Source organism: Dermacentor silvarum, chromosome 2 (genome assembly GCF_013339745.2).
Source record: "Dermacentor silvarum isolate Dsil-2018 chromosome 2, BIME_Dsil_1.4, whole genome shotgun sequence".
Taxonomy (NCBI): Eukaryota; Metazoa; Arthropoda; class Arachnida; order Ixodida; family Ixodidae; genus Dermacentor; species Dermacentor silvarum.
The window spans coordinates 5,582,930-5,594,454 of NC_051155.1; the positions used below are offsets into that span (position 1 = coordinate 5,582,930).

Genomic DNA, 11,525 nt, shown 5'->3' on the forward strand with positions numbered 1-11,525 from the left:
TGCACGCCTTCAGCACTCACAAGGTGGCCAAGCACAGTGATGTCGCGGCGGCCAAAACGGCATTTGGAAGAGTTCAGCTGAAGGCCTGCTCGCCTGAAAACTTCAAGAACTGCCGACAATCGGCTAAGGTGACTGTCAAATGTCAATGAGAACACGATGACATCATCAATGTAACACAGGCAAGTTGACCATTTGTATCCACGGAGGAGGGAGTCCATCATCCTTTCAAATGTGGCTGGGGCATTACACAGTCCAAAGGGCATTACCTTAAACTGGTAAAGTCCATCGGGCGTAACAAATGCGGTCTTGTCACGGTCTTGATCATCGACGGAGATCTGCCAGTAGCCTGACCTCAGGTCGATAGAAGAGAAATATGCAGAGCCGTGTAGACAGTCGAGAGCGTCGTCGATCCGCGGCAAAGGGTAGACGTCCTTGCGCGTTACCTTGTTTAAGTGGCGGTAGTCGACGCAGAAGCGCCAGCTGCCATCTTTCTTCTTCACCAGGACGACCGGTGACGCCCATGGACTGCATGAAGGTTCAATGACGTCCTTAGTGAGCATCTTGTCGGCTTAACGCTGTATCACTTCTCGCTCGGCATGGGACACGCGATAGGGACGTCGTCTGATTGGGCTGGCGTCCCCAGTATTGATCTTATGAGTGACCACAGATGTCTGTCCCAAAGGACGGTCATTGAAGTCAAAGATGTCGCGGTAGGACTTCAATATGCGCCGCATATCGGCTGTCTGTGCAGGAAGGAGGTCAACGCAATCATCTTGTCAATATCACCGTCGACGAGAATGTGTGAGAAAGAGGAAGGGGCAGAGGATAAAGAAGCGTCGGTGACGAATGCAGAAACAGCACACTCATCGATAGAAGCAATGTGGCCTAGAGTCATGCCGCTTGGGATGAGTTGCGTGCACCAGCTAAAGTTCAGTATGGGTAGCGACGTGTGATTATCCGCAACTCTAATAAGCGTGTGAGGAAGAGCGAGGTTTTTGGCGAATACGACGTCAACGATCGGGGTCAAGATGTAATCGCCATCGGGAATGGGCGAACAAGACCGCAAGTTCACATACATAACGGCTTGAGGAGGTAGCCTAACGTAATCCACTGAGCACAAGCGCTGTTGGCGTGTAGTAGGAGCGTCATGGTAGCATGGTAGGTCTAGCTGAAGCAAGCCGGTTCCACAGTCAATAAGGGCAGAATGGGCAGACAGAAAATCCATACCGAGAATGAGGTCATGGGAGCATTTCTCGAGCACGGCAAGGAGTACGCTTGTGGATCGGTCAGCAACACTGATTCGGGCGGAGCACATCCCTAGCACGGGAAACGTTCCGCCATCGGCGATACTAGTGATCGGTACTGTGGGTGGTGTTAGGACCTTCTTAAGGCAGCGACGAAGCTCCGAATTCATCACTGATATCTGGGCCCCAGTGTCCACTAGAGCGACAACATGTGCGTCATCCAGTTTAACGTCTCTCAGGTTTCGTCTGGTCTGCAGTGTGGTCAGAGGATTTGGCAGGCGGGTCGTCGATGCAGCATCACCTCTGGGAGCTGCATCGTCTAGTTTTCCCGAGGGAGTCGTTCAATCGGCGACGTAGGGCGGCGAAATTGGGGCGAGCGAGATGATTGGCGACGCGACAACGGCGAACGGGACTGGTGACCACGTGGGGATGGCGAACGACGATACGACATGGGGGGAGCGTCTTCAGCGGTGGTTTGGGGATGCTCGTGGTAGGGCTGAAATCGGCCGTGATCCATGTCGGGGTGACGGTTGTTTCCATAGGGAGCCTTATACCAATACCACCGGCTGTTACAATGGCGGGCCACGTGTCCAATGCGACGGCAGTTAAAGCAAATGGGACGGTCATCAGAAGTCCTCCGCTCGGCTGGGTTGCGATTACGGAAAGGCGGCCTTTGACCTTGGGCGTGTGAAAGTGAGGGACGGCGGTCGATCACCTGCGAAGGAGCTGCGGCGCACACAGAGTCCAGGCCAGCATTGGAGAGCTCCTGATGAACGATAGCTTGGACTAGTGGCACCATCTGGGAGCTATGATCACAAGTACGGCCACACGTAGAAGCAGGAGACGCAGCGTCAAGTTCACGTCGGATGATCTTTTTCACGTTTTCCACGGTGAGCGGCGCCGACGGCTCAGGTACGTCTTCGCAGGACCACGTTGCTGCCGTGTTCGGAAGTCGAGCGAAATTATTGGCAATGCGTCGACTTTTGGCGGTCTCAAAGCGCTTGCACTCTTGAATGATGACATCGATGGTGTCGCACTTTGCAGATTAGCAGGTTGAAGGCATCATCTGCTATGCCCTTTAACACGTGGCCGACTTTCTCAGACTCCGTCATGCCGTCGTCGGGTTTGCGGCAAAGGGCAAGCACGTCCTGTATATAAGTCAGGTATGACTATGTCGCTGTCTGTGCACGAGATGTCAGCTCCTTCTTTGCTGCTGCCTTTCTACCTGCGGACTTGCCGAACAGGGAACGCATCTTTTCCTTGCATGCATCCCAGCTCCCAATTTCCTCTTCATTATTCTGAAACCACACCTTCGCGGTTCCCTCGAGATGAAATAATATGTTTGCCAACATGATCGTGTCATCCCAGTGATTATTCTTACTTGCACGCTCATACAAGGGTAGCCAGTCCTCGATGTCGACGTTGTCAGTCCCGCAGAATGTGCCTGGGTCCTTTAGCTGAGCCAGGACGACCGTTGTCGTTGCAACCGCCTCGGTGGGCGCAGACACTTCTTCCGCCATCGTGGATAAAGCCAAGCGTCGGCCGCTGCGGAGCTCCGTTGTACCGTGTGGGTACCCCGCACCTCCCACCAAAATGCCACGGCGATGAGAGTAACAAAAGGGATAGGAAAATTATATTTACACGATATATACAGAGAGAAAGAGACGGCTGGCAAGATGGCAGAACAACAACACGAGCGCTGCCCAGATCGTCGTCTTTACCGTCTTTTTGGCGGATTCTTCCATGCTCGGCATAGCGCGTAACAATATTTTGAGGCGTAGAAGTGCAATGCCTGGTAACGTTCTGTGTGCTTGCATTCGTGCGTGTTATGATGGGCATTTTTGCGTATTGGTTCATTTAGTGCGGATGGCAGTCCGTGGCAGCCTACCAGACACACCAGGATCTGCAGCTGTCACTTTGTAAATGGCGAGAAGTCGAGAAGCTCTGCCTATCTACCAACCTTGTTTCCAAGTGCGTAGAGGTCTACCAACGTTGCTACTGCACATAGGTATGAAAGGTAAATGCTAAGCACAGTGCAAAATGTAAGTATAAGGGAATTAAATGTGTTCCTTTGCGTAGCAGAAATCATCCATCACCAGCCTACTTAAGTCCACTGCAGGACATTCTTCTGCAGCTATCCGTATCGTGCACCTTGTGTGTTCCCTCTACTCGTCTGCTTACCTTCTCTCGTTATCCTCTCTCTTTCCCTAATAGACCACCTTTTAGCTGTTCTATGCAATATATCATAACTAGTGGCAATCATAACTAACTGGCGTGCCTCATAATCAGGACTGGTTTTGGCACGTTAAACCCCAGAAAGAAGAATCATAACTAACTACGGAGTCAGCCAAGGAGACTCTTTAAGAGCAGTAACAGATAAACAGAAACGAAAGAGGCGTGAGAGCCACAAGTCTTTCACGTTGCAAGCAAGGTACTGTACAGCACAAGTTTTGTTTTTCGTGGACACATGCTTTCTTTCTTAGCTGGAGAGAATGTTAAAGATACTTTTGGATTTATGGTTGTGGCATTGCTGCATGTGCCATTCAAGGTTATCTGGTTGCTCTAAATTAAGCTTTTCGGACTCTGGTGTCTTTATTTTAATACAGGAGTTATTCAAACATTAAAATAATGTAATTATAAATGGTCTGAACAACTCTTCTTGCCGTCATAAAATTGCTCCCATTAGCAGCTTGTTCTAGCTAAATTTCTGGTACATAAATGCCACCTGTTAACACTGCCAACGTACGCATGTTGTTTATATGAATAGACTTGTTTATGCCGAACAAGCACAGCCTCTTTAGTGCTTTGTTCATTTTGCTTAAACAATAATATCATGCAGGCTCCGGTCACATGAGCAGCACAGACAAGCCACATGGAGCTGTGTGTTGCCAGTTCCTGACGGCCAAGAATGGAGTGGTGCAACTGCAGTGCAGAAAAGTGTATGTATTGTTAAATAGGCTGTGCTCCCTTTGTCTGGGCAGATTATAAAGCTTTTTAGGACTTGCAACTGTTTGCTATTGTGAAGTGCAATATTCACAACTTTAACAGCTGCACACATGCACAAGAAAGGTTACACAAGCACTCACTACGAACTGTTTATTACCACCAGCAGAAACCCGCCTTTTCACCTCAATGTCCTTGCATTCTTTTATTATAAATTAATTTCTAAGCATTCCTCTAAGGTAACCTTAAAAGCTAAGACAGATTTTTGGCAGCTGACCCTGCAACTTAAGTAGGAACAATCTTTAGTGCTGAATAAATCACAGTGGTAGTTGTTCATCCATGGTGTTACCAGGAGCTGAGCATATCTGAATGTGGCTAACAGCAATAACAATGCTTTTGAACACGCCCTAGAGCTACCAGTATGTTCAACGTTTTCAGGAATAGTCTTACCAAAACAAGAGCTGAAAGCAGCTACATTGTCTGTCTCTGAAAGAAGGTCTGCACCTAAAAGGAAATGTCACAGCCTCGGTGTACATGAAAAATGCACGTGGATATGCAGAAACTTCCCTTGCGTGCCTGTTATGGCCATGCAACACATTTTGTAACAGCCGTCCACAGCAGTAGTTCTAAGGTGCCTACCAACCAGGAAAACCCTCTCATGAAATTCGGTGTTTCAGGAAAGTTCAGGCAAATGTAAAATGTCATATTTCTACTCTACATTTCTTCAGTAGCGCTTGTAATGTGAGAGGAAAATTGGACAAGTGATGGCTATGCTTCTGTTGCTTTGCATAGTGCAAAAACAAAGTTGAAAGGAGAAATGGCAAGAAGGTAACCCCACTGTGGTTTAAATTTGTGCAGGTAGAAACGCAGACAGACCCTTGCACATGGTTCTCGGAGGTGGATATGCCGAGCCTCTTCTTTTGTTGTTTAAAAGAATGCGAAGCTGAGACGCAGGTAGGATGAGGCTTACTAGAGTGGCTTGTACACATTTGATCTTGCGTGTGCTTGTTTACAGTGAACGAAGCTACGTTTTTTAAGTCAATTTAGGAGGATCTGCTTTTCAGTGCGTTGTTTTCAGTAGTCAGCATTTTACCATGGTGCTAGAACTGCTTAACAAAAGAATAAATTACTGCCGTCATAGTCAAACATTACCTTATATCCTGTCGACTGCAGAATGAATTTTTGCAGTAAGACTACAATCCGTGCCCAGAGATTTTCTCATTTCATCTCAACATGAAATTTTCGGCCTGGCCTGGCTACACTCCATTTTCCTTCAATTTCACTTCATTACTTTAATTTGCCATTGATTGATTGTCTTGAAGTATTACTGTTCCGAGATCCACTTTCTTGTCACGTTGATATAATTTGTCCAGACCACGTCTTTCTCAGTCATGCAGCAATGTTTGGGCAAATAGTGTTTTTAACTTTTGATGCAGCGCGAAACGTAACAGGACACAAGAAGGCACAAGTAAAAAGACAACGCACAGCGCTGTGTTTTGTCATTTTACTTGTGCTGTGCGCGTTGTCTTTTTACTTGTGCCTTCTTGTGTCCTGTTACTTTTCGCACCTCATCAAAAGTGTTCCTCATGAATCACTAAAAAGACCCCATCGCTACCCTTGTCGAGTGCTTTTAAGACTCTTCTGTGTGTTTCTTTACCTAACATATCTGCTCTAGGTTGTTCTTCCCTGCAAGAAGGAAAGCAAAGATGCTACATGGGGAACATCCTACGACGTCAAGGACGCTGCTTGTGATCCTATGAACGTTGACCACATGACCTCAAGCCCTGGCTTCTGTGGTTATGCGAGTGTTTCATCCTGCCCCAGTGACAAACCTTCAGATATTTTAAAGTGTATTGCTGGAGTTTCAGTGAGTGTTTTTACAAAGCTGCTATGTCTTGTAGTTCAGGCGCTCAATGTACAGGGGAATGAGGACACCACCAGTGCTTCAAACAAATAGCTTCTTTTTTGATGAAACTAAAACTAAACTTGTCCTAGTCGTCCTTGGCAGTGTTTTTTGGGTTGCACAGACCCACATGTTCAAGGCATTTTCTGCTCATCCTTTCCACTCTCCATGCAAAAATGCGGCCAGTAATTTACTGGCCATCACGGCCAACCACGCAGCTGATGATGTCCAACTGCTTCAAGCCCGACTATGTGAACTGCAGGGTTATCATTGACTGCACAGATGTACCCTGCGCAGCGCCAAGCACTGTCCATGAGAAAGTGCTCATGTATTCTAGCTACAAAGGAACATACACTGTGAAATTCCTTGTAGGAATAACTCCAATTGGCATCATAAGCTGTATATCAAGGCCTTATGGGGGCCGTGCCACCTACTCTCTTATAACATCTGACTGTGGCATATTGCACATGCTTGAGCCAGGGGACCTTGTGCTCGCTGACAAGGGGTTTCCCTCAAATCAAGAGTGCTCTTGTGGAGCGAGAAGTTCGATTTCAGATGCCAATCTTTGCACGACCAAATGAGCCTTTTACACGTGAGGAGGTTCTCAGCACCTACAAGATTGCAAGTGCAAGGATACATGTTGAGCGGTGTATACAGCGCATGAAGCTTTTCAGAATATTGTCCGAAAGACTGTCTGCTGATCTGCTTCGTCACATTGGCAAAATCGTCGACATGTGTGCAGTGCTGGCAAATTTGCAGGCTCCAATTATTAAGGACAAAGATTAGTGGGCATGCAAGGAAATCATAGCGTGGCATCTATAATAGTGCCTTGTACATATCCTTTCCGCCTGAAAAAGAAAGGTACTTTCGGCCCATAATTGTAAATGCTCCCTTAATCAGTGCTACATCTTGCCTCCACAGAGGGAAAGAAACACTCCACCGCCCGCCTCGAAGTTCCCTAAATTTCAGTTTCAAAGAGGATTTTCTTTGCTAGGAGGGCATTTCAATTCAAGGATGATTTGTGAATACTGGCCTTAATCTTATACTTTTTTATGCGGGCCTTAGTCTTAAGTGTGCACATTTGGAAAACTAAGGTGTAGTACTACCGTGGATTGCTGCATGTTTACCAGTGGTGCATGAAGCTGCAAGCTATAACATGCTTCTTTATCCTAATTATTCAGTGTTTGTGAGCACGTTTATCGTGCAAAATTCGTGGTCACCAGCTTGAAGTGAATCATTATGTAGAGTATGTGCATGAAACCAGTTTGTAGCATTTGTGTTCGAGCGTGCTTGGCTATTCACCTTGTGCATTTTTGTAAGTTGTATCACTTTTTGCCCACTCTGAGTTGGCATTGTTTTTGCAATATTTTAGTAACAGATTTAATGAACTCTGTAAATGTTTGTGAAGACCATTTGTAATGTGTGCAGATGTGCAACCACAATGAACTTTATTTGTTTCATCTTCTCACTACGCTGCCTTTTCATGGTTGTGCGTGTGGTAGTGCACATAAATGTGCATGCATTTATACAACTTAGCAAGTTATGTCAATGGAACACAATTTATTCTAATTTTCACATCAATGTAAAAGTCGACCAACCAGTAATGTGACAAAGTTTTAAGTGCAGTAAGTGAAAAAAAAATAAATTTGTTTTGATCTGAAGGGTGTATAACGATTTTTGATAGAGCTGTGCCTATTTCTGTAGAAGTTTCTCACTTTTCCTGCTTTAGTGTTTACTCACATTTTGTACGCTTTGTGTTGCCCTTGCAGATGCCACTTCTTATTTTGTAGTAGAAATTGGCATCGTCCACCTATGTGTACCCATGTACACAGATAGGCTTCAGTGACACAGAAATGTGAAAATATGACACAAAACAGTGCACAACCTTTTTGCAAACTTTAATGCATCTGTAATGATAGGCAATGTAGTAGCATTATTGTGCTGGAAGAAAGCAAGGACTCGCTTACCCTTAACACTGAGAAAAATGAAACAATGTCGCACCACAAGCCATGAATGCAGAAAAGCATTTGGGCTTCACTACAGCTTGGCAAACACATGATCCACATGGTTTTGAGACTAAAACTGGGTCTATAAGTGGTTTCCTCAGCCTTCACTTTTCGTGTGGTTACCACCCAGGACATGCCTTCTTACATGTTGTTTCGAACACTCAAGTTTGATGTATAATAGTACTGCGTTAAAAACATGACATTTAAGTGTCTTGAATGCAGAGCAAAAGAGAGAGAACAACTTACTGGTGCCAACTGCTGTAGATGCTACAGCACCTGGCTGTTGGGAAAATTTTGCCATTAAATATTCACAAAAAAGAGCTGAAAGTCTATGGTCTTGCCAGGGGAGGGCTAAGGAGCAGCTTGAATACAGAGATACCTTAGAAGTACAGTAGCAGTTACAGTAGCTGACTCCAGTAAGTCGTTGCCTTTCATTCTTTTGACGGCTCCAACGAATCGGATGCCTACATATGACGTTCCTTTTTAATCCAGTGGCATTATACATATCACACTTGGCCTTTGACGATGTAAATGTAAAGGTTTGTCTTCAGCTGGAAAGGACTTCTATGGACGAACTGACACAATTTACACTTTGGTGTTTAAAGCACCTGGAACTGTAGGATCTACCTTGCGTCTGTATGAGAATTTAACTGGAAGTTTTCACCATCCTTTGAGTTAACACTGGTAAAAAGTGCTTAAAGTAGAATTGATCAAGTCGGGGGATGGTCTGTGCAATAAAGTTGTTGTCAAGTGGCACTTCAATGCAGATCTGTTGGGCCCGTGAATAGACATAGAAAAATCACTTGTTGAGGCCAAGAACGTATAGTGATGTCTGCACTTGGGTGTAGTACTTGTGCGATGATTTTAGTTCTACACTCCCATACCGGAACACCAAATACAAAACATTTGACACGGCTGCGTTGCTGTCAACAATTGCTTTGTCCTTGCACGAATAGAGACACTTCACTTCCAGTAGTGACAATGTGGAGCCTTGCAAAACTACTGCGTCTAGTGTGCAACAAAGCCATGGCTGCTCCAGCATTAAATGAAGCCCACATTTCCTAATTTCAGCCCCCGTGCTCTTCGCAAAACAAGAAATGGCTTCGTCTTCAAGGGCTATTCCATAAGCTGTCGCTTGTGAGTAAAATGATTTGGCGGAAAGGAAGCTTTCCGCCAGTACATTAGGTGCTTTCCTGGAATGCAAAATGTCGTGAGGCCGGCTACTTGCTGATATGCGGCTGGCTCTCATTTCTTTCCAGTGCACCATGTCTCGACCTGGGTCCCGTGTTTTCTTTTCTGTGTCTGCTATTTCTTCAGCAGTCATCACAATGTTTGCCATGTAAGAGCACATCTCCTCGTCTGTGTTGTGCTGCGTGCCATTTCCACGGTGCAGTTCAGAAAAACGGAAATGACCCTTTACACTCTGTTCCTCATGTACCAGAACTTCTTGTTCAGCATGTTTAGGAATTGTCACTGATAGCTCATGTTTTATGGCTGTTACAAGGGAACAGTCGTGGTCCCACAAAACATCAAGTAGTTCGGCTAACACAGTTGCATCCTGACTAGGTGGCACATCTGGTGGCAGTTGCACAACATCTTCCACTGGCTTGCCGACGAAGCCATCCAAACACGATCCCTTCTTGTACGTTCCAAGTGCGCGCACAGAAGGCTTGCCCCAGAGCCTTGGCGCAGTTGTGCATGATCTGTTTTCTTCGTTGTTGATGTAATGGACGACGGCAGCAATGTGCTTGCACCGTCCGCCTTTACCTGCCTTGCAGGTGCAGAGTGCATCTTGCAGCAAAAAGTCAGGTACTGATGCCTGCCAAAAAAGCAAAATTTTTTTAGGGTAACCAAGGCAGTTATAATATTTCCTTCCACACGCTAGCTGTTTTGTACGACTACCATCGCACTTAGCCCGAACACAACTTAAGCTTAATTTAAGTTCTGCTATCAGATTTCTGATAATAGTTGCACACATATGCTTCTTCGCCCTTCACCTTTTTTATAATCTACAATGGTTCGAATAATGAAACACTAAACTCGACATGTGCTCGGCTTAATAAGATGATGGGCGTACATGCCCCCCCTCCCCTAAATAAATTGAAAAGAACATTAAAAGCATACAGCGCAATTGTGACCTATCAAGACAAAAAATAGTTTTGGTGCATGTTAAGCGTAAGACAATAAAATCGTTATGACGGATGGCTGAGAAAATGCTCGCCCGCAAAACACTGCTACCGTGCCCTCGATGCAATGTAGAAAACCTACACAGGCAAATAGAGCTCTAACACAATAAGAGACATTGCAGGTCTACGTAAGATGCATCTATGACGAAATTCTGGGTACCGACTGGACGAAGGAATCCAGTACTTATGTAGAGTGTATTAATTATTGCTACGTGCACCTCAACGATGGAACAAATCCCGGCCTTGCTGCCAGCGCCGGTTTTGCTGCCAGGCCGGCGCTGCTCCGCCTTCAAAATATATCGTGTGGGTTCTCTCCTCCATAACATTAAGAGGAAAAAATATTCATACTACAGCTTTGTACGCTTTCAAGCATGTCACTAAGAGAATTTCAAGTCGCGAAAACTGCGTGCGGAGTTCGACGAGCGCTCCAGAATTGCAACGGCTGTGCAACGCTAACTCGCCCCCTTTATTCATCCGTACGTTGGGCGATTTCCTAGACGAGGGTACGGATCTCCATCAACAATTTTGAAATTGCCCGTATTGAAGCGACTCCTATGGCACTTATTCGGCCATCGATGTCACGTGTAATCAGCGGTAGCAAGATCGCTACAATATGTACCGGCATCGCTCCGTGCGAAGTTATTTGAGAGATCAGTCTGCCCTGTGTATATTATTAAGGCACAGAAACAGCAATGTGGCAAGGATAGAATTTTAAAAAACAACAATCAACGACTGAGACATCGCATTAGTCAACAAAACAAAGCGGCTACTTACCACGAACTCGACTTCGTAACTGGGCTTTGTTACGCTGGTCTGCGGGACGCACTTGGCACTTATGCGGACTGGATTGTCCCAAATTCCTTTAACGTCATGCACATGTCCACTTTCATAGAGGCCCGCGCCTTTCCTGCAGCTGTCACCGCAGAAGTAACTGTCTTGCACCCGAACGAAGGGGAAATCGCAACCGCGAATTTCAGCCATCCCATGCTTGCAAAGCGCTGTCGGCGGTTACGGTCTCCCGTGGCTACAGTCGACACCACCCGCTAGGTGGCTGTCAGTGGCGCCTCTATAGGCGGCGCACGACGCGTATACTTTGTGTTTATTCGAGACCCGACTGCATTCTTTCAGGTCGAATCGTGTAGACTACATTGTCCCCAGGTAGTTCTTGTGCAGAAGCTATTAGAACCATTACAAGTAATTATCCGTGATGTGGCTTTTCCAAATTTACCTACTGCGACATTAA

General features: G+C 45.9%; 1 protein-coding gene across 1 annotated transcript; it reads right to left on the bottom strand.

Annotated features, from left to right (window-relative positions):
* Window positions 1-8,486: 8,486 nt before the first annotated feature.
* On the bottom strand, window positions 8,487-11,311 carry LOC125943608 (uncharacterized). Its single transcript, XM_049663076.1, has 2 exons — window positions 11,057-11,311; window positions 8,487-9,915 (listed from the first exon to the last, which is right to left on the bottom strand). Exons 1-2 carry the CDS (start codon window positions 11,261-11,263, stop codon window positions 8,896-8,898), a joined length of 1,227 nt encoding a protein of 408 aa, XP_049519033.1. The 5' UTR covers window positions 11,264-11,311; the 3' UTR covers window positions 8,487-8,895.
* Window positions 11,312-11,525: the final 214 nt, after the last annotated feature.